This window comes from Carlito syrichta, unplaced genomic scaffold, assembly GCF_000164805.1.
Source record: "Carlito syrichta isolate Samal-C Ts95f unplaced genomic scaffold, Tarsius_syrichta-2.0.1 Scaffold123342, whole genome shotgun sequence".
Taxonomy (NCBI): domain Eukaryota; kingdom Metazoa; phylum Chordata; class Mammalia; order Primates; family Tarsiidae; genus Carlito; species Carlito syrichta.
The window spans coordinates 13,255-40,040 of NW_007067438.1; the positions used below are offsets into that span (position 1 = coordinate 13,255).

The following is a 26,786-nucleotide window of genomic DNA, read 5'->3' on the forward strand; positions in this document are numbered from 1 at the left end:
AGTTACTTTCTCTGCCATGATGTTTATCAACACTCACATGGACTATATCAGCAACTGCCTCTGTGCCTCTGGTCTCCTGAGCCCCATTTTCCATATTTTTTCCAGACTCGCCCTTCTAAATACCAACTCTCCAGCTTCTGTCCTGAAGGAGCCTCCTACCTTTAGAACAGGGAAACATACAGCCTTAGATAGAGTCTCTGTGGCTCTCCATGCTTGTCCTTAATCATCTTCCCTAGTTTTGTGTCTCTGCCACTTTCTAGCCCACTAGTAACAATGCTTTCTTCCCCAAATCTGCTCTCTACTTAATTGCTATTCATGATCCTTGTTATCTTCTGTCTCTGGAGTTCTTAACTGCTTCCTGGGGATATTGTGCCCATTTCTACCTATCAAAACTTTGAATCAACTCTACACCAACCATCCCCTCAAAAAATATTCTCTATTTAAATCACTAGGTCTTAGATGTGTTCATAAATCTGTATTTTTGACAAGTACTGTCAGAGGCTGTGACACAACCAAGGAATCACACTTTGGGGAATTTTTATTGATATGAATACGTGATCTTCTTCACAAAGATTTTTTTTAAATATATGATCTGTTCCTCTTCTCTATCAAAGTGCTAAGAATCTATTTCTCTTCTCTATCAAAGTGCTAAGAATCATATTGTTAATAACTGCTTCTTCTTTGCCTTGGCAACCTGCTATTGGTTCTGTCCATGGTAAGCTCTTGCACTTATCTGTCACCTCACTGCATGAACTGAATCTTCTTCATTTCTGAACTTCCTATAGCATGTAGAATTATGTAATTAGTGGATAGACATTTCATAAATATCTATTGTTCACGATGATGTCTGTGTACATTCATGAACATATTCTCTAGCCATCTGGCTATAAGCAGTGTTTTGATTGTCATAAGCAGAAATGTATTAACTGAAAAAGAGCTAATACATTCATTCCAAATATACAGTCTTTACAGACATATCCAATTAACTTTAATTGTCCCTGATCTGTGTAATGATTAGCTGGATCATTGTTTGCTGCTATACAGATTACCCCTAACACTAGAATAAATTATTAGCTTAAGGAGATATAAATTCGATGCAGATGAAAACAACCATATACTGTGAAACAGACTCCCTGCTCAACCTGAGAACTAAGGATGGCTACAGCCTCACATGAGCTATAGTTGAGTGTTAGCGGAGGTCCAATGTAAAGGCTTTAAACTATCAAAGGACAGGCACACTCTCTGATGTAATTAAGATGGAACAATGACCAGGATAGCTGAACAATGACCAGATCCAGCCTTTATCATTCCTTAGTCACAACCATTCCAACAAGGTTAACTATTTAAGATCTATATACTAAAAGACAATGGCCCAGTCGGGCTTGGTGGCTCAGCCTGTTATCCTGTGCCTTTGGGAGGCTGAGGTGAGTGGATTGCCTGAGCCCGCGGGTTCAAGACCTGCCTGGGCAGCAAGACCTCATCTCTACAATAAATCAAAAAATCAGCCGAGCATGGTAGCGCACGCCTGTAATTCCGGTTACTCCGAAGGCTGAGGTAGAAGGATTGCCAGAGCCCAGCAGGTCGAGGCTACGGTGGCTGGGAGCGGCCACTGCACTCCAGTCTGGGCGAGAGAGTGAGACTCCAACTCAAAAAGACAATGGCCCATGAGACATAGAGTGCTGTTCTCTTACTGGAATTTGAGGAAAGCTAACTTTAAGCATGTAGCCTAACTGGGGAGTTTCTTAACACTCAAGACAATCTAAGGTATCTTTCCTTAAACTAAGTTTATCCTTAGAATTCAAGAAGGAAGTAAAGGATACATTCAAAATGAGAAATTCAAGTACAGTTCGTCAAAGGGGTGATTGACAAAGGTGTGGAGAAGATTTAGAAAAAGCAACAAATAATGGTTCAGTATCTTCACATTAGTAGCCGCAGGACTTTCTTACCACTCTAGACCTGAGTACTCAAGCAGAGAGGGTAGTTATTACAAATGGAACGAGAGCTATATGAAATATATATTTGAAATATAGTTCTGTCTCCTGACCCGAGCTGGGCCTTTGAAAAAAGGATAGCGCAAGTAGTATGCTAGTAAACATATGCCAACGGGCTCTCAGAAAGAAAAATTAAGAAAACAGTGATTTATAGCATTGCTGGTTTCTCTAGTGTAAATGTTTTCATCACAACTGATTTCAAGTTACCAATGTGGAATCACTAAATGTGTAGTTGGAAGCAGATCTATACCCATGACTCTCAAAATCTAGTATAAATGAACTTTAGCACACCATTGGATGCAGACAGCTTATAGGGCCCTGCATGGAAGGAGCCCAGGGATTGAATACTCGGGGACCATTCTCATAATCACCTGTAGAACCTCTCATAGGCTGGACTCAAATAGAAACCAAAAGGTAAGGATTCTCCAGAGCAGTCTCTGCAGTCTCCAGGGTACAAAGCAGGTGGAAAATTAGAGAGGGAAAATGAACAAGTAGTCAACAGATACCCAGCACACATGCTTAATAGGAGTTTGGGTTCTTTTTGTAGTCAATAGGAGTTTGCTTGGTTCTTTTTGCAGTAAAATATTTGTAGTCATTGTGATGGCAAAAGGAAGACAGGGATCAGGTTAACTGAAGCCTCCATTGAGTGGTGTGTGTGTTTCCTGAGGTATTAAAGAGGCCACTGTGGCCTGGGCATGGTGCAGAGTGAGGGTGGAGGGCCATCAAACAGGGGACACCAGGATGTTCATTTCTGTTTGTAAATGAAAATTTACAAAGGCCATAAAAAGGAAAGATTTCAAATTCATTTCATTCATTCAACAACTAAGTCATCTACTTGTTGTCAGGGATCTACAATGTAGTCCTATAGCTACTGGGGTACTGGGAATGCAAAGACAGCTAGAAAACTCCAGTCCTGAGAAGATTTCAGAGTGTTAAGAGATGACAAAATTTTAAAATAAAAATTATGCCAGTCCATCTTTCTGACAAAACCAATGGATTTTCATCGCCCACAAATAAGCTCTACCTTTCTTCCCATGGCCTGCCATGCTCTGTAAGTCTGGCCTCACTTCCTCTCCATCTTCATCCCCTAATCCTTTCCCCTCACTCATGGGGCAAATCACCTTGGTCTTAATGTGTTTCCTGAAACACCCCAATGTCACCTCTACCTCAGGGACTTTGTCCTTGCTGTGTCCTCCTCCAGGGATGACATCTCCCTGAACCCGTGGCATGCTTGGCTCTTCCTCAGCATTTGGGTCTCAGCCCCACATTGGTTTCTTGGTGGGGGGGATCTCTTCTGTCAGTAGCTTGTCCTCCAGGGAATAATCATCTTGTGTGAAGGTTGTGCTGAGCTCTTGACAATTTCATTATCTGTCATGAGGCAATACCCAGTCTTGCACAATAGGACTTTCATGAGCTCTCTCCCACTTTGGGTACAGTTGTCACTTCACAGGACCTCCAATGAGTGTGCAAACTCCCATTCTTATCTCCTTCATGAGTGTGTCCCATAGCTTGCTGAGCATGTAGCAGTGAAAAGGATCCATGAAAGAATATATATAATTGATTTATTTGATTACATTGCAACATGTTGATCTAGCATTAAAATAGAAGCTCCCCAAACACCATGAGTATTTTCTCATTCGCTATTTTATCCCCAGCACGTAGTAGGTGCTTATTGGGTGCTCAATAAATATTGGATGAATGGAAAAATTAATGAATAAGGATGAGTGACAGTTTTTCAATTTTAGCTACACAGAGGAATTGGTCACTACCTAGATAATAAAAGACAGGACAGAAAGCCAAGAAGCATGAGAGGAGAAAGTTATCAGATGCCCAGTAGGAGCTATTATGCACATCACATGAGGAATGTAAGTAGGGAGTTCTAATTAGATTCTTTCTAAACTAGAAACACTCTTCCATATCATTGTAACTATATTCTAACAGGAAATAGTCAGCTGGAAGGTAGCAAGAGGTATCTGAGGTGACACAAGGGATGGGAGAGCAAGGGTTTGAGATTCAGATATTCTTTTGAGATGTGTTAATCTGATGACTAGGGCATTTTTCTTCTAGTTTCTAGCAACTAGAATAAGGTATCCAAGGTCTCCGGGCTTGTATGGCTGTGTCTTTTTCTTTTTTTTTTTTTTTTTTTTTTGAGTTGGAGTCTCTGTCACCCAGACTGGAGTGCAGTGGCCGCTCCCGGCCACCGCAGTCTCGACCTGCTGGGCTCCGGCGATCCTTCCACCTCAGCCTTCCGAGTAGCCGGAATTACAGGCGCGCGCTACCACGCCCGGCTAATTTTTTGATTTATTGTAGAGATGAGGTCTCGCTGCCCAGGCGGGTCTCAAACCCGCGGGCTCTGGCAATCCACTCACCTCAGCCTCCCAAAGGCGCGGGATGACAGGCTGAGCCACCGAGCCCGGCTGGCTGTGTCTTTTTCATAAGATGCTCTTCCTCTTTCTTTCTGTGGTAGTCTCATAGCATGTGCATCAGAAATTCAGTTCTTTTGTGAAACCATTGATGAATACAAACTTCATTGTCCCTACAGAGATCATTTCTCCACTGCGGATGGTCCCTTTATTTGTTCCTATATGCAGCCAGTATAGTTCACATCACCTACTAGGGTGCCTGTTTATATGTCTGTTTTCTACTCAGTTGTCAACATCTTCAAGGAGAAGTCCTATACTGCCTTCCTCAGTTCTGTCCCTCATCCAAGGGCCTACCACAGAGCCTTGCAAAATGTATATTCTCTTTTTTTTTTTTTGAGTTGGAGTCTCACTCTGTCGCCCAGACTGGAGTGCAGTGGCCACTCCCGGCCACCACAGCCTCGACCTGCTGGGCTCCGGCGATCCTTCCGCCTCAGCCTTCCAAGTAACCGGAATTACAGGCATGCGCTACCACGCCCGGCTGATTTTTTAATTTATTTTAGAGATGAGGTCTCGCTGCCCAGGTGGGTCTCGAACCCGCAGGCGCAGGCAATCCACTCACCTCAGCCTCCCAAAGGCGCTGTATTACAGGCTGAGCCACCGACCCCGGCTGTATATTCTCAATAGACATCTATTGACTGACTCATTGACAGACAACTTGAATAGATGCACAAATGGGCCAATGAGGAGAGAATAAGAGACTTAGCAGGTTCGTCTCTGGAGACTGTTTACACTCAAGACTACATGGAACCAGCAAGAATATGAATAAAAGAATGAATAAGAATATGAAAAGTGTATGAGTGCTCTAAAATCATGAATCTCAACCAGTCAGATTTCAGAGTAAATCTATACTTTCTCCTTCCTTTACTATTCACTTGAGTGGGAATAGGCAAGAGTATGCAGCCACTCGTGGTTGATGGTAGATTCATGACTTACCCTTTCACCATCTAAGAGCAAATGAGCTCGGAAGATCACAGCATCATTGATGGGTGCCTCTTCATTCCGGTATAAGATCTGAAAGACCCGGCTGTGTGCAGTGCTCTCATGAACACAGGCTGAATGCAGGCTGCTGCTTTCTGCAAAACAAGAATCAATAGGAGCTCATGAACTCCAGGACCATACCTGCAGCCCAGTCAGGTATCTGTACTGCTCAAGGAAAATAACGGACGCCCCCCGCCAAAGTCTTCCAATTCCAAAGCTTGAAATCACAGACAAATGAGACCCCATCATGTAAAGATTTTTGTTCATTGAGTTGGGCTGGCATCTCAGAAGAAACTTGTTCAATCCCTTACAAACTATATGGTCTTGGTTAAGTCACTTGTCACGTTATAGGTAGTGCTCCTTGTCTGGAATTTAGTGTCTGCTCAGTTCCTCACCTGTTCACATGTTCCCTCTTCTGTGAGGCCTTTCATAATCCCCCTCTCCTGGAAACAATGAGGAAAAGAACAGGGAGTAACAGATGGAAACCACCCTTTCTTCTACAAGGATTTCCTAGTGCCCATAGAATTTCTCTCTCTGAAAATGCTATTTGCACATTGCTTATGTTATAAAGACCACACTGTTTTGACTTTTAGGAAAATGTGATAATCCTGATTATGCTGTATATCAGGTTTTTAAAAAAGGAATTTGTTTAGCTTTGTATCCGCCAATGCATTCTAAATAGACCATAATCTCTAAACACTGCTTTAAAGCTAAGTTCTATTTCAGGAAGACAAATCTATCCAAAGAAGTTAAGAGACCTTTCTGCATCCACTGACCAGGGTTATTGTTGGGAACAAATGGGTGAATTACAAACTATTGTATTTCATTTTATTTTTTTCAGTTAGAATCTGATTCTGTCACCCAGGCTGGAGTGCAATGGCATGGTCATGGCTCACCATAGCTTCAACCTCCTGAGCTCAGATAATCTTTCTACCTCAGCCTTCCTCATAGCTGGGAATACAGGCATATGCCACCATGTCCAGATTGTTTGTTTCCTTGTTTGTTAGTTTGTTTGTTTGTTTTGGTAGAGACGTGGTCTCGCTATGTTTCCTAAGCTGGTCTCAAACTCCTAGATTCAAGCAATCCTCCTGTCTCAGTTTCCCAAAATAGCTAGGGTTACAGGTGTGAGCCACCACATCTGGCTCCAAATCACTTAATACACAAACTGCACAGGTGCAAAAAAAAAAAAAATATATATATATATATATATAACTAATTATAATGTTTATATAAAGCAATGATTGCTTATTTATAATAATAAGCAGCTACATGGCACAAAACTCCAAAGGGCTTGTCGATTGTGTTATTTTTCTTAACCCTCATAATGAAAATCTAAGGTAAGTTTTACTACACATGAAGAGATCAAGCCTCAAAGAAAAAGCAGCTCAAAATGTCCTCATTATGGACTGAATGCTATGTCTCCCCCCCTGATTTCATATGTTAAAATCTAATCATCAGCCGGGTTCAGTGGGTCACCCTGTAATCCTGTGCCTTGGAAGGCTGAGGTGAGTGAACTGCCTGAGTCCACAGATTTGAGACCTGCTTGGGCAACTTGGTGAGACCTCATCTCTACAGTAAATAAAAAAATTAGCCAGGCATGGTAGCGTGCACCTGTAGTTCCAGCTACTTGGAAGGCTGAGGCGGAAGGATTGCTGAAGCCCAGTGGGTCGAGGCTGCGGTGGCCAGCAGCGGCCACTGTACTCCAGTCTGGGTGACAGAGTGAGACTCCAACTCAAAAAAAAAAAATCTAATCATCAACAAGGTAATATTTGGAGTTGAGACTTTTAGGAGGTAATTAGGGTATAAGAATGGATTCCTCATAAATGGAATTAATGTCTGGATAAAAAGATGCCACACAGCTAGACCCTTTACAAGGAGTAAGGTTGTCATTCTGCCAGCTTGGGAAAGGACCCTCACCAGAACCTGACCATGCCGGCATCCTGATTTCAAACTTCTAACTTCCAGAACCATGAGGAATTCATTTCTGTTGTTGCTAAGCCACACACTTAATGGCATTTTGTTATAGCAGCCTGAGCAAAAACATTGATGATGGGGCAGCTACTTCTTTAATAACAGAGAAAATGAAGTCTTGGGTATATGAATAAAATGTATCTATTTCCTAGCAATGGTGAGTACTTTGTAAAGCAGTACTGAAAAAATTAAATAGCTTGACTGAAAAAGGAGCCAAGAAATTTTTAAAAATCAGTTTAGCCAGCAAAGAAAACTGCTCAAGTCCTTTGTAAGTCATACCCAGATGGTTTGAAGAGTTTCTTCAGAAAAGGACACAAGATCGCTGTCACCTCTCAATACACAGTGACATCTAAACAAGCATCAACCTCATAGGCTCAGAGCAGGGAACACAAAACAGGTAAAAATTCCAGGTTGCTTCCAAGGATGCTCAGATGACCTGCTGTAATATGTATTTTGTCATGAAGGAAATAAAATTACTAGCTTAATGCAGCCCTATTTACACCTGTCGGATTCAAATGGATGTAGCTATCAAATAAAATTATTCATGTGTACAGATGCCTCTCTGTTTTCACTTGCTACAATAGCCCTTTCTCTATCACTGTCAAGGCTTTGTTGATCTATAAACCAGACTGACATGGTGGCAGAGGATGGATGGGTTAAATACTCTGAAGGTCAGAGCAGCAGGAAGCAGTCTGCTACCAGGAGGGACAGCCAGCAAAACAGTTCAATCACTTGCCTTCCTGGGCAAGTGACATCACCTCTTGTAACAGCAGCTTTCCATGTGAAAAATGGACATATCCACACTGACCTTCTGGCATTTTTGTGAACATAAAAACGATAAAATAGATCAAGATCTGAACACCAGGCATATACTGGGCATGCAATAGACATTATGATGACTTTTTAATTGTGTTTGGATAGAAAGTTCTGAGTATTCTCTAATGAATACATTTTCATTGGCCACATTTGTATGGGAGATTAAACACGTCCGAATTGAAGCAACTAGTCCATAGGGCTTAACTGGATTGGCAAGCTAGACCACAAGGCTTACCAGGTATTTACTGAAAATCACCAAGTCCCAAGTGCCCCATTAAGCCCATACCTTACTAAATTTTCTGGGTTATTTTCTATTAAATAGGGCATAAAACAGGTGTCTTTTTACAAAGGAAATCTCACTAATAGTGAGACACCCCCTGGGATTGTGGAGACTATTGAGACAGCACTTGCCTGCTTTATTCCCATTGGAATTCTCCCTTCTTCAACAACAGTCCACATCTGGAACCTCATCCATTATCCTTGTTCCTTCTTCCTTTCCTAGTACACCAGGTACCCAGAGACTACAAAAGTATATACTCTCTCCATCTTTAAAGAGCTAACTTAAACTTTGGGATGTCACCCTTTCTTAGATAAGGGTTAAAAAGGAACGTGTATGTGTGTGTGTGTGTGTACATGTGTCTTTTTTTAAAAAATTATACATATGTGCAGCACAAATCAGGACTAGTTAACACATGTAGGCTGCATGCAGATGAAGTCTGGACCTCCAACTGGGCCTCACTTGCCCTGGTTTAGGACCAGGTAGAACCCATAAAGAAAATTATTGACAGATTGACTATGTAAATTTTCCAGTTCTATATGTGAAAGACATAATAACAAAGGTAAAAGATTAAGTGTCAGATTTGGAGAAAATACTTGCTATGTATACAAGGGGAAAGATTACTACTCTTAATGTATAAAAATTCCTATGCATTGAATTATATCCTAAGATTTGTCCATTTTACTGTACATAAACATTACCTCAAAAAATAAAAAAAAAACAAATATTGATAAGCAAAAAAAGAGGCACTTTACCTTTAGAGCATTTTTGCTTATTATTTGTCAACCATATTTGCTTATTATTTGTCAACTATATTTAGAGTCTTCCAAAGTATCTATCTGATACCACACATAAGGAGACTTGGAAATTTAAGGGGAATAAAACAGAAAGTGGAAGGAGGAAGAAAAAGGAATGGGAAGGAAAAAATAAAGGGAACAGAGAAAAGAGAACGGGGCAGAGGATGGAAGAAGGACTCTTCAAAAGTTCCAGCTGTGCAAAGAACACATTTCAAACCACTTAATCTGGAATTACAAGCCAGAGGGCAAGAAAAAAAGGGTTTTGTGTTCTGCTCTTTTCTCTTCACCCTCAAAATGAGTGACAATTGCAATTTACATATCTATAATATGTATCTCTAAATGTTTAAAACTCAAGTGATGATATTCCCTATGCTGAGAGCTCTCTCTAGCCCCAGAGAGCTCTGTGAGCATGGCTTATGAAGTATAGGTGTTGTTCATCTAACATAGACTCTATGCCCCAGTGCCCAACCCAATAGCATCTTTATGGGAACTTTCTTGTGGAGTAAACACCAATTTCGTTCCCAAGAACATAACCATGAATCTACCTACACATGGGAGGGTCTCAAAAAAGTGAACTCATGATAAATGGTCAAAACTCCAAAAGATGTCCCCTTAAACTCTTCAGGCGTGAGGCCAGCTGGGTGAAGTCTGAGCTGTTTGAAAAATAAAATAATGAGAGTCCATCACTGAATTTCTTTAAACCCAGGCCACACTCACAGAGAGAAACCTCCAACACATTAGAGTTAACCAAAGTGGAAAAGCCCCATTAGACTATGAGTTCCTCAAAGTCATGATCTTGCTGTCATATGGTTTAGAACACAGGATCTCCTTTAATAAGGCAAATATACATTCTAACTAACTAACTAACTAACTAACTAACTAACTGTGTCGCCTTGGACTGGCCATTTATTCTGAGCTCAAATAAGCAAGAGTCATGCCTGCCTAATTTCCATAATGAACCCGAGATTTATATCCAATGACGAGTAAAGAAGTATGTTTTTAACTGTAAAATTCTCAAAATCCAAACAAATTTTCTCATAAGTTGAAGGTGATAATGATGTAGACTTTTTAGACCAGGTAATTTTCTGACTATTTCTAGGGCCAGGAAGGACAGAAAATCACCTTGAAGCTAAACTTTATAATTTATTCCAACCATTTCAAGGATAGGCAGAGGAGAAAACCATCTTGAAATAGACGTTTATTGTTTCTTCAGAGAATGGCTAGAATGGTTTCCTGTAGTCATGCTCATGTTGTCTAAGTGATAGGGCCAGAGAACCCTCATTGCCAGGGTAGAAAGGCATACCACCTCCTGTGGTTCCCCAAGCTTCTACTTCTTTGGAGACTCTATCACTGAAGTATAAGTGGATTAATTGGGATAGGAAATCAGAAAATTCTGGGAGACAAGGAACTACAGGCTTTATGATTTTCTTTTGAGTTTGAAAATCAGGAAAACTTTTGAAGTAGTTCAGACCTTTCCCAACCAAGGTATTTGTATACTACACAGATCAGTCAAGGACAACCTGTTCCCCAAAATGATGGTATCTTGAGGAAAGCTACAGCCCAAGATGATGACTCTGTATGTTCACAAATACTCAAGACTTCATGGGTAAAACGTTGGTTTGGCTATATGGTGAGCTTGAAAGATCTGTAGAGCTATGGCTGAATATGTGAGTGTTGTGTCTTAGTCCGTTGTGTGCTACTATAGCAGAATACCAAAGACTGGATAATTGATAATGAACAGAAATGTATTGGTAGACAGTTCTGGTGACTGGAAAGTTCAATTTTAAAGTGCCAGCATCTGGGTGAAGACCTTCTTGCTATACCAACCCATGATAGCAGGCAGAAGGCCAAGAAACTTATTGACAGATTATATGTAAATTTTCTAGCTCTGTATATGAAACATATCAAAACAAAGGTAAATGGTTAAGTGTCAGATTTGGAGAAAATACTTGCAATATGTATATAAGGGGAAAGATTTTGTGTGGGAAAGAATATGTATACAAGGAGAAGATACAATGATGAGTAAAGAAGTATGTTTTTAGCAGTAAAATTCTCAAAACCCAAGGTAAGCCAAGAGGGTAAGAATAAAAGGCCAAGAGGCAAACTAGAGGAGGCCAAAGTTATACTTTTAAAAAGCAGTAATCCCACTAATCAGGGTGAAACCCTGATGGCTCAATCACTTCTTACAAGTCCCACCACTGTTACAATGACAGTTAAATCTCAAAGAGGTTAAGAGGGAACATATGAACCACAGCAGTTATCTAATGAGTTATAACCTGGAAGCTCAGGGTGGAGGCCCTAGGGGCCTGTGCAGATACCTGACCCAGAAAGGAGTTCATAGTTGAAGTGACAAACATTCTCGGAACCTTATGAATCCATCCTTCAGCAGACATTCTGTGCAGCATTGAGATGCCCCAACAGTGAAAGACTGATCAGATCAATTTCTCTCCTAACCTTGCATTCAGAAAAAGACCCCATTCAACTGTGTAAGGCCAAGACTTCTTGAACAATGTGAGAGAGGGAAAAGCAGATGGCATTTATTTCAACAGGGAATTTAGAAACACAAGCATTTATTTGAAATATCTGAAGAGATGCAATTCTTATTCATACCTTCAAATTTTGAAGCATGTCACGTTGGTGACACATCAATAAAAGACTATATTTTGTTGTCATTTTAATTGCAAATATTAAATGTTTTTCTTGCTTTCTACTTAAAGTAACCTGCTGTACATGGAATATTAAATATTTTGCTCTAATGTACATGGACATAAATTTGTGCCTTACCCCTAATCTCAGATTAATATGTTTCTATAATTTTTGCTATAAAATATATTCATTAATTTATTAAATATTTACTAACCACATGCTATGCATTAACTCTTGGGAGAAACACTGGGATTCAACAATTAACAATCATAAAGTTCCTTGTGGGTCATATCTGTTTCACACTTCTGTATGTGTAATAAAAAATGAGTAGGCACTTTTGTTGTTCAACTCCACACACATCTCTTCATTTAAATGAATATCTCATCTCTTCAGATTCATTGCATTAGTTGCAAGATCTCACATAGGCTAATTTAAAATTTTAATTGAGGTGACAAATTATGTACAACAAGCTGAGTTTGAACATAGATGTTATTTATTATTTGATTTAGAAAAGTCACTTTTCTGTAATATATAATAAATAAAAATGGTTTGTTCATTGCAACTTGCAAATTACTCTACAAAAGCTAGCCTGATATTGGTTGGTCTAAGTTCTAGATAATGTATGTTTTATATCACTCAGTATGACCTTGGGCATATACGTTTTCACTTTACTCATGAGGAAACTCATGATGATACAGTTTGTTACATCCTTGATGCCAGATATAGTAGATGATAGAATGGTGACTCCCAATCTTTTCTTTAAAAAAAATCTTTCATTCCTTAATTTGTTTATTCATTCATTTATTATTTAACTATACAACCACACAGACAATATGTTAGACATAGTGCTGCTACTGGTAAAGACAAAACAAAGACAAGTAATATTCTTCAATATTTGGCACAATATTTCCCAACTTTTTTTCTCACACTACTTAATCACTTCTGTTTTATAGAAAAGTAATTTAAGTTCTGAATGATAAAAAGCAGACTTTGCATATCACAGTCACTTAGTCACTGAATCAATTAATCAATCAATCAAACCAATTAACTGATTATCAATGAGTGCAGAAATGGAGGGAGATGACTTGTTAATTGTAGTTCTAGTTTGTGATAGTTCCAGTACCCAGGATTTCTGACTCCTAGCTAGCCTATTCTGCAAGAAAACCCAAGTTGCAAATCAGATACCTGGCAGAAATCCATATTTATAGATGGAAGGCAACTAAACCAAAAAGCCCAGTTAAAAACACCATTCAACCCACTGAAAATGAGCAAGGGCTGTTGCTGCAATTTAGCAGTTAGCATTCTCCCATAAACACTGAGGGGGCTTAATTACTTAATTATAGACCATTGTGACCTCCTATTAGCAAGAGCCCAGTAAGGCCAGCACTTGATAACACTATTATCCAGTAATGTGTATTGCTCCATGATCTCAAAAGTAAAAGGCCATTGTTTTGCCTCTAGCATGCTCTAACTCCCCAACACAGGAACCAGCAGGGCTTCCTTCAGATTGTGGAACAGTCTCAGGTATATTTCAGTTTGGATTTTAATAACAGAGGCCATAACATGGCCTTGTACCTCATACTTTTTAAGGACAAGAAACAGAATTAAGTTAAAAGACATGGATTTGCCTTCATCTCTGCCATGTATACACTGTATACCTGTGAACAAATAACTTACCCAGGCTGAGCCTCAGTTTCCTCAGCTGTGAACTGGGGTTGGAAGAGTAACACTAACTGTCCCAAAGTTGGGAGGGTTTAATAAGATGGCCTATGAAAGTACTTGGTACCAGAGGTAACATATAACACATGCTCAGAGAAATCGCAATGAATACATAGGCTCCTGTATCAATAGAAGTGTGGAGCTGATATGGCTATTAAAAATTATCCACCACAGAATTTTACCAGCTACTAGCTGAACTTTCAGCAGGTGTGGGGAGTGGAAAGGGATCCTTAATTGCCCTTTGGAGCTATGAAGAAAGCAGCCCTGTGCCAGGGCAGTGGGCATGGCTTGGATGGGACCAAGATAATCCTCTTGTTTACCAGCTGGGGAATTGGGATAAGACCTTTAACTGTACTAGCCTCAGGTCTTGATATGACATGCAAAAATGACAACAGCAATATGACTACACTAGGTTGCAAGCTAACTTTCTCATTTCCTCCTTGCCTGCTAATGGAAGGTATCTAAGTTCACAGCTTCTCTAACACCTCACTGGGCCCCCTTTTTGATTCCTTGACTCCTCCTATGCCTCCCGCTTCTCTGTGTTGTAGTACCTCAGGTCCTGGTCCTAATTCTTTTCTCCTTTGTAAGTTGTGCTCTCCCCTAGGGAATCTTAGCTATTTCCAGAGCCTTATAGACTGCGTACAAGCTGGGAACGCTCAGTGTTTAATGCTAGCCCCTTATCTCTCCTGGGTGGGCATAATCCTTCACGCACTTGACATTATTCCTTTGACATCAAATATGGATCATAAACCTAATATATCCAAGCTAGAACCTTTGATTGTGCTTCCTAACTGTGTTTCTCCCTCAATCTTACCCATAATAGTAAAATACTTCATGGTCATCTCTACTTCCTCTTTTTCCCATCACCAACTCTATCTAATCATCAGCAAATCCTGTGGATTCACATTCAACATGTGGTTCCTACTAATATAATTTTTTTGTATTTAAAATGATTTTCTCAGTATTGAATATTGAAAACCATACTTTTTGCTTCCATTCTCACCACCGGTTAGTCTATTAATATAAAATAGAGGCCAGATTTCACTTTCCTCCCTTGCACTTAGAATACAATCTAAGTTCTATAGAGTGGAATTGACCCTAAATGATCAGTGTGGAAGCTGCAGTCACTGTAAGGACTTAACACAACTGATGCTTTGTGCCGTATCCTGGCCAGGCAAATATTTATAGATTGCGCGACTGACCACAGCTCCATGTGACCTGATCACTGAGAATTTGGCAGCGGTGTTTAATAACATTTGTGGTACTGAACTGCATCTTGGATGGAGCAGCTAGCTCTCTGAGGCTGTCTCTGTTTCCTGTTATATCCTCACAATGACCCAGGATCCACATTGATCCACGTTCCCTTGCAAACAAGCCAGCACAAAGTATTCCTGAAACATACAACATGGGGTTTCTTGAGAGGAGTAAAACCAAGGCTCCATCTTCTAATCCTGAAACCCCTCCTGTTAATAAGTCATCAAGAGATTCAGCAAATGGGAGGCAAAGAGCCCTGTTTATGTGATTCAGGCTTTCCTGAGCCATCTGCCTCTCCATATGCTTCCCAAGGAGAACTAAGTATAGCTGCAATTGCAGCTAATCAAATATTTGTCAGAGCTGCAGTACCCCACCCAATCATGGTTTGCAGGATGCTCTGAGGAGCATAGAACTGTTCCCTAGCCTACAGTGACCTTGACCTTAGTTTGAGGTCACAGAATATGGTGGTGGTGGTGGGTGGGGGAAGTTGTAACTACAAAAATAGCAGAGAGCACCAGAGCCATTGGTGATTAGATGAGACCAAGTGGTCTGCCTTTGTTTTCCATGGAGATGGAGGGTCCCTCTGTCAGGGCCAGCCTCACTGCAGAGCCTAAGCTAAGCCTGAACAGTACAGAAAGAGGTCAGATCAGTAGCCTCACCCCTGACTCCCTCCGACCCAAACCGAGCCTTGAATGGGCTAACCCAGTCACAGCACCTTCTCACCTGGACTCTCTCCTGCCATGTTTCCCATTTCCTCTCTTACTCTCCTCCCTTCCCTTCTACTGATTGGGGCACATACCAGGGCTAGAGATTTGTAATCTGGAGGAAAGAAGATATTCAAAATTGGTTAACACAAATTGCACCCAGTCAGAATGCAAGCCAGGCATGTTGATGTGCTGAGTCTTGCGGGTCATTGGCTTCCCTTGGCATAAGTCCTTTATTTAGAGAATGAGAGGGTCTATAATGGGGGCCACAGTAACTGGCCATTTGAGTGGGAACAGGAGGACTTGGAAAGCTCAGGGCAGTGGGTATTATGACATCTGCTCATATCAGATGTATTAGCTGCATATTGTCCCTGCTTGAAATGAGCAAGGTATCCCCGTGCCATGTGCAGGTCAGTCCGACTGAAATCTGTCCATGCAGACAGACTTTTGTCTTCTCAGCTTCACATATTTTCATCTCACTCACTCTCCTGCTAAACTCCAGTGACAACCCAGAGTGACCTGAGCTCTTGTCCTCCAGGACACTAGATGCTCTTGCAGCAGGCATTTCCCCTTCTCTGGTTTAGCTCCTTTTTTCTTTGCTTGTACATTGTGTCAAATGCTGCAGACACATAGTCTATCTGTGTGTGGTCTTGGGAATTCTTCCAGAGCCAGCTCTCTTCCCTCCAGCTCAAATATCTTTAGCTCCTCAATGTCTCACAGTTTTTCCTATTGGCCTGTGTGCCTTAGCATCCCAGCTCAGTGGGTGACCTGGTTTCTGATGGGTCACCTTAACTAATACCTGGCCTCAGTCGAACTAATTAATTAATTTTCACCTTCGCACAGTGAATGCAGGACAGAAGGCTTTTAACTACGCATCCTGGCCAAGTTCTGAGGTACCTTTTGATCTCAACTTCTGCACTTAACCTCCTTAGCTCCAGCTCACAACTGGATCAGTCTCAAGTATAGCCACAGTGTGAGGTAACCACCCACTTATTGGTGTAGACACCTCAGGGAGTATAGCCTCGAGGGATTGATGCAGAATCTGGTGTATTTCAAACACTCTCCCTTTCTGTAAGCATTCTCTGCCTTTCTCAGCATGGAGTGAATATTGTCACCTCTGGGTCATATGCATTTACTGATCCACACCACTCAGCATTCAGAAGATGCTATTCATCTATCCAATACAACCGCTTTAACATATATACTTTACTCATCAAAAACAGGGTCTGTGTAGAATGAAGCATAAGATATTCCCTGCCCTTGAATAAATGATATGATTTTTTCATTAGTATCACCTATAGTAGGTGATCAATGTTTAGTCAATTATACAGATTTGGCAAGATGCTTGAGGGAACAAAGCTGCTTTATGTTGCTGGGCTACAGAGGAAGAACTGAGAGGCTTGAGTTAGTATATTGATTTTTTCCTATTATAAGAACATTTGAAAAATTTTTTTTCTGTAAAATGGAACTATAATCTCTAATTTCAGCATTGTTATGAGTACCAAATTAAAAAGTGGAAATGTTTATGGGTTTTCTATACATGAACACTACAGTTCAATGTTTTAATTACTTTCTTAACTTTAGGGAATAGGAGATGGGTATTGTTTTGTAGTAGGTGGCTGCCATGCCAAATCCAAATATCTTTCTGATCAAATCTGGTAATTTACTGATAAGTTCCAGAAATCTTAGAACAGTGCTTGTCTAAAGTGAGTAATCTGCAAATATTTTTTCGAATATTCTGTTTTCTCTGACATCCTTTTTTCTACTTTCTTCTTACCATCTTAAGGACTCTCTTGTTCTCTTCCTCAGGAGTTCTTCCCTCAACGCTGCAGACAGGATAACTACTCCCTCCTCTGTTTCCACAGCAGTTTGCACCAGATTGGTTAGCATACCTGTTACTCAGTGTAACAGTATGTGTGTCTTTCCATAATGAGATGGTGAGCTCTTCCAAGATTAGAGATTACATTACTCACTGGTATATTCTAGGTTTCTAGTAAGGTGCTTGGCTTACGAAGCATGCAATTAGTATTTTTTTGAAAGAATTGATAACCTCATCTGTATCTCAAAATTCTGTCTGCTTCTCAGTGTCCCCTCAAGTGCCACCTTTCCATGAAAATGCTCCCACCTGGAAGTCCGGGCTCTTGATGCACTTGCAAGTCACTGATTCTCTTTGAGTCTAAGTTTACTTCATATATAAACTATTCAAGATAATCTTCATATATAAACAATCATGATAAGGATTTTTTAAGTGAGATAAGACAATGATGCTATATCATTATTATAACTAAAGGCACATGTCTGCCCTCACTCTGTTTATCTATCTTTACATTTTCCCCATGACCTACATATTCCACCTTCTACTTTATTCATCTTAGAATCACCTATCGCCACCCTCCTACTCTCTCTCCTCCTCCATTGTTCTGCAAGCTAACTAAGGGCATAGACAATAAGACAATCATTTGAGTCTCTTCCATGTGACCTAGATAAGCACTTTAAATTAAATAGATGCTCAAAAAGTTGTCAAGTGAGCACTTGAGTGTTAGTCTGGGGAGCCTGATTATCCCCAAAGGCAGGCTGAGGACTCACTAAGAAAAGCAGCTTATTTGTTTAATCTCTCAGCCACTATCCTGCATCTGAGAACTTACACATCCAATACAGAGACTAAGAGCTAAAAGAACTCCATGCAGTTTTAGAAACCCAGTTCACAGATAGAAATTAGAGGCTCAGAGAGATGGAGAATCGAGGCCAAGGGCAACTGGTAGAATCCTGAATCCATCCTCTAAGTCCAGGGCTCTTCCTAATGCCTCACACTGCCTCGGTGCTCACCAAAACACTGTAAAATTATTTTGAAGGCTCTTTCAACCTCTAAGAAAATGTTATAACCACCATTTGAGAGTCACAGTATTGCCTGGCTGGGTGTCAGCCAATACTCAGTCAGTTGGTTCCAGAATCAATGTGCACCTAGGCTATATCCTCAGAAGCAATTATTGCAGCTTCAGATTCAATTACCAGATGGCCTGCTCTCCTGGGCTCATTTTTCTTCACATCAACACATTGGTGCAGAGGCAACCATGCGAGTTTGCTGTTTAGGCACCATGGCCACAATTAGCTGGCCTTCTGAACGTTACTGGGGGCTGAACATCGGGATAGCTTATGCCCTTGATTAACCATTCTTGGACATCTCCATGGGAGGTCAGGCTCTCACACCGCTAAGCTACCATACCATATCACATTGGTCTATCTTCTTCATAATCACCCATAATTGTGTGACTGTTTATTTACAAGTCTGTGTGAGTTCCTTGGAGTTCCTACCAGCAGCCATAGAACTTGGGGCCTTAGAAAAAGTAAACTTTTATAACAGGAGTGTTTCAACTGTCTTTCCTACTTTATTTTGTGTATTCAACTTTTCCTCCTAAACCAGATTCTTCCCAATGATATTTAAATGTATTCAATATTCTCTAATGAGATAAATAAAACTACACACAGAAGTCAAATCTTAACCCCTCCTAGCTACCTTGATTGGGCAGCAACCAACTTGCCTAAGGGATATATGTACTGGCTTTTTCTGTTTTTCCATTGCTCTGCACATTCTTGAACATCCAGATGTGGTTTTTGTGCCCTTTCCATCACTGAAAAAAATCTACTATCAAGGTGATTAGTTTCATACCTGCTGCTAAAAGTTTAAGAAAACTTTTAGTCCACATTGTACTTGAATACTCAAGCAGCATTCTGGAATGTTGGTCAACCCCTTTTCCTTGAAATACCCTTTCCCCTTGGTCATGGTGAATTCTTATCTCCATAACATGGTCATTTGTCTCTTGACTTTTAGAGTTTTTTCTCTGTTTCCTTATTAGAGTCATGTTCCTGTAAATTGGCATGTCTTCCCTTACCCCAGGGTCACTCCCAATCCCTCTTGGGATGGTTCATTTTACTTCATAGCACTTATTACCACTTAAGGTATATTGATTATCTTCCCTTCCCACCAGATTAAAAAACAGACCACAGATCTTGACAGACACTTCACTAAAGAAGATATATAGATGGCAAACAGGCATATGAAAAGATGTTCCACATCATATGCCATCAGGGAAATGCAAATTTAAAACAATGGGATACTACTCTACACCTATTAGAATGGCTAAAAATCAAAATTCTGACAACATGAAATGCTGGCCAGGATGTGGAGCAACAGGAATTTTCACTCATTGCTGGGGAGAATGCAAGATAGCAAAGCCACTTTGGAAGACAGTTTGGTAATTTCTTACAAAACTAAACATTCTCATACCATACAATCCAGGAATTGTGCTCCTTGGAATTTATCCAAAGGAGGTGAAGATGTATGTCTACATAAAAACCTGTGCATAATAGTTAATAGCAGATTTACTTATAATTGCCCAAACTTGTAAGTAACTAGGATAACATTCAATGATAAATAAAGTGTGCAACATCTATACAATGGAATATTACTAAAAAGAAATGGACTATCAAGCCATGAAAAGACATGCAAGAAACTTAAATCCATATTACTAAGTGAAAGAAGCCAATCTGAAAAGGCTACAGACTGTATGATTCCAATTGTATGACATTCTGGAAAAGGCAAAACTCTGAAGACATTAAAATGATCAGTCATTGCCAGGGTTAGAGGGGAGGGATAGGTGAATAGGAGGAGCTCAGAGGACTTTTAGAGTAGTGAAACTACTCTGTATGATACTGTAATGGTGGATACGTGTCGTTAGATATTTGTCCAAACCCACAGAATACACAACGCCAACAGTACAGACTTCAAGTGATAATAATGTGTTAATATAGGTTTATAATTTGTAACAAATGTTCCCCTCTGGTGACAGATGCTGATAATGGGGGAGTTGTGCGTGTGTTGGTGCAGGGAATATGTGGGATATCCCTGTACCCTTTCCTTAAATTTGCAGTCAACATAAACTGTTTTTAAATAATAAAATCTATTTAAAAATTAAACTCTCTAAAACTTTGATTTCTATAAAGTTGGTTTGTTTTCCAACATTCCTTATTTTGTGATTGGTTCTATGACCTAGCCTCTTATGTAAGGCAAAAACCTGAGAATCACCCTTAACATATCCTCTCCCCTCACCTTTCATGTGTTATTCCTCATCAAGTGATCAACTTCTTTCCACCTCAGTCACCAACACACTTGATCATGTTCTCCTTCTTTCTTGCCTGAGCTATGAAATGACCTTTGTTCTGCTCAACCTGCCTCCTGTGCAAACTGTTTCTTTACAATTTTGTCTGAGAAGGATCTTTTCAACATGCAAAATGAATCAAGCTGCTTCTAGTTAACCCTTTCAGTATCTTTTCATTCCTTTCATGATAAAGAAAAAAAACCCTAATATATTCCTTAAAGCCAATTTGCTCCTCCTTACCCCTCCACCATCATATCATTCCTGCTTTCCCAACCCTCCTATTCTCCAGCCATGCTGGTCTGCCAACCCCTTCTTGTCATCATGTCACCTTTACCCATCTTGTTACCTTGGCTTGAAATGGAACTTTCTTTCCCTGTAGACCGACATGACTTCTGCACATCCTTCACCTCTCAGTTCAAGCATCCCCTGGAAAACCTTTACTAATTTCCCTAACATGGCCAAATGTAGCTTTCAGTGTTATAGCATTAGTTAGTATAGAAATGACTTTGTATGATTATTTGCAATAGAAACTGCCTTCTGTATTAGACTAGGTCCTCTGTGAAAGCTAGGTTTGTTTTGCTCAAGCAGAACTAATATACTGTATAGCCTAGTTGTTTGATGGATATTTGATTGAATATGGAACTTAAAAAATACTGTTAGGTTTGAAAATAGTATAAAGTCATTAACCTATTGACCATTTTTTAATTTTTAAAAGCATTTTCTTCTCATTTGAGCATTGCAAAAAAAATCACTAAACTATAAAAAGTTATTCACTTGATGAAATTAATAACCAAACTGCAACAACAATTCAAAAACACATACTGGATCTACTCATTTTTAAATGCTCTGATATTCAGATTCCTTCTTTGAAAAATAGGGACAGAGACACTTTTCTCCAAAAATTGTTAGGAGATTATACATCTACAAACTATCTAGCACAGTGCATGGTACACTCAGTTGTTCAGTCAATAGAAATTTATTAGTGCCATTATTACAAGTCCATGAAAATATGGGTCAGTCACTGGCACATATTTCAGAAAGCTGAGCAAAGTACATTTACTTTAAGGAAGATAAACAAGAACATTCATTTCCAGGAGTCATGACTTTTATTGTGCCTTAAACTTTAATAATATCGACTTGAATTGCTCTAAACCAAAACATCAATACTAAAGAATGTTTGCTCAGGTGAAGCTTTCAAACAGGATTTAGGTGAAAGAGAAAAGGTCCTTGAATGAAGTCTGGAAGTCTGGAATTCTCCATTCATCTGTTCATCTTTTTATCTACCCATCAATCTATTGACTCAAAATTTATGTATTTGAGTGGCCGAGATACACTGGGCACTTTAGTCATGGCAGTGAATAGAACAGAATTTCTCTCTTCATGGACTTACACTATAGAAAAACAAATACACAGAAAAAAAAACATTCAAGTTAGATCATTCTGTTCTAACAACATACATGTTACAAAAATAAGAATTAAAGGAAATATAAAACACTTAATTTGTGAATGGAGAAACTTACCATGTAAAGATGAAAACAGATATTTCTATGAGTTGCTAAAATTGAAGCTTGTCATAGGCCAGAACAGACCCTGCAAACCAATGTGAGGGAGCAAATTCAGAAGCTGAGTTCACCAAGAGAAAAGGCCCTTAGACCCATGGGTCAGGTTAGGAGAGTAACATAATCTCAGGAGAAAAGAAAGAACAGATTTTGGAGAGAAGACACATACAGATTTTTGAAGAGAGCTGTTACTATGCATTTTCCGTGTACACTACCTCCGATGGAAGAGAGAAGAGAGGTGTCACCTCCTTTAATGCAAGTTTGGAGGGTTTACTCAGAGAGCTTTGTATAGATCCTCACAGTTTGGAAACCAGAGGACAGTGCATATATCACTCCTCAGAAAGTTAAAGCAATACCAGGCAGCAAGATAGAACCTAATGCATTGAGATACATTTAATTTTCAAAATTTGCTGAGGAAAAAGAGGCATGGTTCAGGAACTTGAGTTGAAATGCATGGTGAAAGTGTTGGCCTGCCCAAGACTCCAGCAAGATATTTCTGTTTGATTGAAACATGACAAACTACAAAACAGAGATCTAAGGCAGACTGAGTAAGCAAGGAGCTATGGGGGTCACTCATGAGGGACCCCTGAGGTTTCATCATAGTATCAGCATAGAGCTAAGGTTCAAGTACACCATGACATTGGAGCCAGCAGACTTAAATACAGGTACTGAGCCCACCATTTTACCTTCCTGAAACTCAGTTTCTTCAAGTGTAAAAGGGAATAATGTTAGTTATAGCATCGGTCTATAGGTAAGAATACTTATGTGAGGAAGAAAACCCAATTTAAACAAGCTAATGTATTAGGCCTAATACATTAAAACTTCAAGGTTTAAAATGTCTATACTAACAGTATTATTTAAAACAAAGCTAAGGAACAAACTATGAACTAAAACAAGATATTTTCTACATGATATATGAAAAAATTGCTGAGAAGAATGGTTGAAGATTACCTTGCCTGTTGACTGTGTCACTGCTGATGAGTTTGATGAGAATGCCAAAACTGGTCAAACCACCATGGCTACTGACATACCTGCTGGGTGGTTGGGCTTGGATTGTGTGGATTGTGGTCCTGAGAGCAGAGAAATATACTGAGGCTGTCGTTTGATCTAAGTAGATTGTGTGGAATGAACCTGTGGGGGCATCTGAATGGAAAGCTTTTGCCGGGGAACCAAAGCCCTCATGGAAGAGGTGGTAAAGTCACTTCCAGAGACAGCATTACCATCATTGGTGGTAAAGATACTGTCACTTGCTGTGCTAAATGGAACACAGAGTATAAAGTCTGCCATATGAGCACCAGGGGTGGTGCCAGTTCAGAGTTCATGAAAGGTAAAGTCCTTCTTGGGATGAATGTTCTCAACAACATCTATTATTTTCTTGCCTTTTGGCTCCTTTAAGTCAGTCTAGTGTTTCCGCATCTCCACATGGTATTAGCTAAAAGTTTTTTCCATGTCAAGATTCAGCTAATGGCCATGAGATGTAACACCAGGAATCCTTAAAAAGTTACACAGCAGCTCAGCTCATCTTTACTGCACCCTGGATTTGCCTACACTCTTCAACATTCCATTGAATTTCTTAGTAACAAAACCATTGTGCATTCTAGAGTGCATGTTTTTATATTTTTCTTGTTAAAAGCAAGTGAGCTGTGTTAGCTTAGTTCTTTTTTTGAAGTAGCTTATTCTGATTAGCTTCATCACTATTTTCACTACTCAGCATGGAAATATGATGAAGTTCCAATTGTAGGTAGGGAAACAAAGTTGATGATCTATTAAATAATAAAAGTGTCCATTGAAACCACAAAAAAAATTGCTATCAAAATGTGTTTGGCCATAGGTAGGAAACAAAATTATATAACTAAGAAAGAAATTATCCAATAAAAAGAAGTAAAAGTTGTAAATGAAAAATTCATAAAAGGGGAAATAAAAGCTAATAAACACATGAGGAGATGGTGAACCTCTTTAGGAATTCAAAAATTGCAAACTAAAACAAGATACTATACTTTACCCTTATTGATTTGTTTGGGGAAATAGATATTTTCCTTAACTGCTAGTAGAAGTTTAAACTGACATTTTCAAGCCCATTTTGGCAGGTTTTTTTTTTAAATAAAATCTTCATATCCTGTGACTGAATCATCAGTTTGGCTTCTGGTTGTCTTCCTTAGAGAAGCTCATCACACATTTGCACAAGAAGGCTGCACAAAAAAGTTTATAGAATCATACTCATTTGTAAAAGCTTCAAAACAGTGGTATGCTAGTACATGTTTAACAATGGGCTTCCCCCAAACAGAACTTATTTGTAATGTTTGTGGATTTCCTGGAACTAATGGTCCCAACCATGGCCAATTTCAAGCTACCAAGGTAAAGTCACTGAGGAGAAGAGATGTCTATAATGAGCTCTCACAAGCTGGCACATGATGGCTGGAACACATCACGGTTTCCAATAAATATATATGAACAGATTTTGATAAACTAAGAAAAAAACAAAATCTACATATTACCTTTTGGTCAGCAGAGTACACAAAGAGAGGCAGAGAACATATACCAATAAGTTAGTGATGGTTTCTTTGGGGAGGAAGGGGTCTTGGATTTGGGTAGTAGACCAACATGTCTTTAGTCTTATTTTCAATATTTTCAAGGAGCATTTAGCTACAGATGACTTAAATAGCAAAATTAGTAAAATAATGCAATTATTGAAATAACATAGTTATGTTACTTATGTAGAAAAATTAGTGAAAACGCAATGTTAAGGAACTAGCTAGTCAATGTTGCTGCTTTTATTACTCTACCTCCCAACATAAGACCCTGTGCATGCTAAGGGAAACCAATCAAGTTTGTTCTTTCATTCATGAAATATATTATTATTGACTACCTACTTTGTACTGAACAATACAAGAGAAGATGGTAGTGATTGGGACATATGTCAAATTCCCCAACTGGGAGCTTTATTATCTGCCACTGGAGAAATAGACATCAATGAGTTATGTCCATTACACAAAGATGCAAATATAAATGACAAAGAGAGAAAGGAGGCATTGCAATAGATGTGACATTGGGGAACTTCTGGGGTGAGTATTACAGGACACAATTCCAGCCCAGGGAGGGCCTTCTAGGTTAATACAACATCCTGGTGAACCTGAAGAAAAAAAAAAGAACAAGATGGAAGAAACAGAGAGAAGAGCAGAGACAAGGAGTGATCACAACAAGGAGAAAGTTCTTGCCAAAGCATACAAATAAGAGAAAACAGTAGATTCTGGGGAAGTAGAAGTCTGCCAGGCTAGAACTTGCCCAGGTGAGCTGAAGCTAAAGTGATAGGTAGGGGTGAATTGGGGAAGTCTTCCCAGCCAGGTTCATGTGGATAATAAAAATATTTTTATAGTAAAGGAAGTAAGCAAACAAATACATTTTTTTCTTTTAAGCAGAAAGCAAAAAGAGAAATATTTTGAGTAAAGAGAAAATTTTGGTAGAAGTTTCTAGAATGATATCTGTCACACAGTAGGTCTTCAGTAAACATGAGTATCTTTCCTATTACTTTTGCCTATGCAGGCTGGAAATATACCTAAAACACCAGTCTTGCCTAGTCAGTTTCTTCTGAAAACACAAAGCTAACCATGCATTTGTTTATCTGCCTTCTCTATTCCTTTCTGACAAATCTCTCATTACTCACTCAGCTCTGTTTTCCTCTGGACACTCAATCCTCATTTCCTTGGCTGCATGTCCAGTATCTCTGTGGATAAAAAACAAAAAAGCTCTCTCCTTTAAAGATACACATATATCTGAAAAGAGGGAGAGTCTTCCAGACAGTTGTCCAAGCCTCCACAAACAGGATGCATGAGTTTACAATTGCATGCAACCTCACCTAATAGGAAGCATAATCTTGGAGTAATGGATAATTTTTCTCTCATTTTCTGTCTTATCTCTTCCCTCTCAGACCTGTTGAAGAAAATATCTTTACTGATCAAGTGACTGATCCAGTGACAAATCAATCATTAATTCACTCATCAATAGTTACTGATCTCTGCTTGGACTTGCACACCTGCATTCCACTTCTGTCTTCTGTAGCCTCAAACAATATTGATCCTGGACATGCCCTAGAATTTGCCCTAGCTCTGTGGTATCTTCCCAGGAGGCCCCCTTAGGACAAGGTGGAAAACCTCAGTTCTCCAGAGTCATCCTGGTATATTTCCACAAACCCCTCAGTGTTGTGCACTCACATGACCATTAAGACCTATGTTTATAGTCCTACTTTTGGAACCTATGGTTGTTTCACTTTTATCCCAGTTACAGCTTATCTGGGACGCTAAGTCCTCTACAACCAGTAGCACATTACACTGTCTCCCACATTCCTGTCCATCCCAGTCATCTTGAAATTTAGATGTATTCATGAAGCACAAGCAAACTTTTTTTTTCCTTTTTATCTCATTTAGTGATTATGAAGCACCCAATATTCAAGTGGCAACACACCCAGTAGCACCATCAGAGTTGCCTATGACATGACAGG

At 39.6% G+C, this 26,786-nt stretch overlaps 1 protein-coding gene across 1 annotated transcript in view; it reads right to left on the reverse strand.

Moving 5' to 3' along the window:
- The window catches only part of LOC103249714 (protein FAM135B-like), a gene marked incomplete at both ends in the record, with an annotated part of 68,662 nt that overhangs the window by 9,030 nt on the left and 32,846 nt on the right, over window positions 1–26,786 (reverse strand). Inside the window, one exon of the mRNA XM_021707669.1 lies at window positions 5,348–5,487. Coding sequence (XP_021563344.1) covers window positions 5,348–5,487 — 140 coding nt within the window. The remainder of the gene's footprint in view (window positions 1–5,347; window positions 5,488–26,786) is intronic.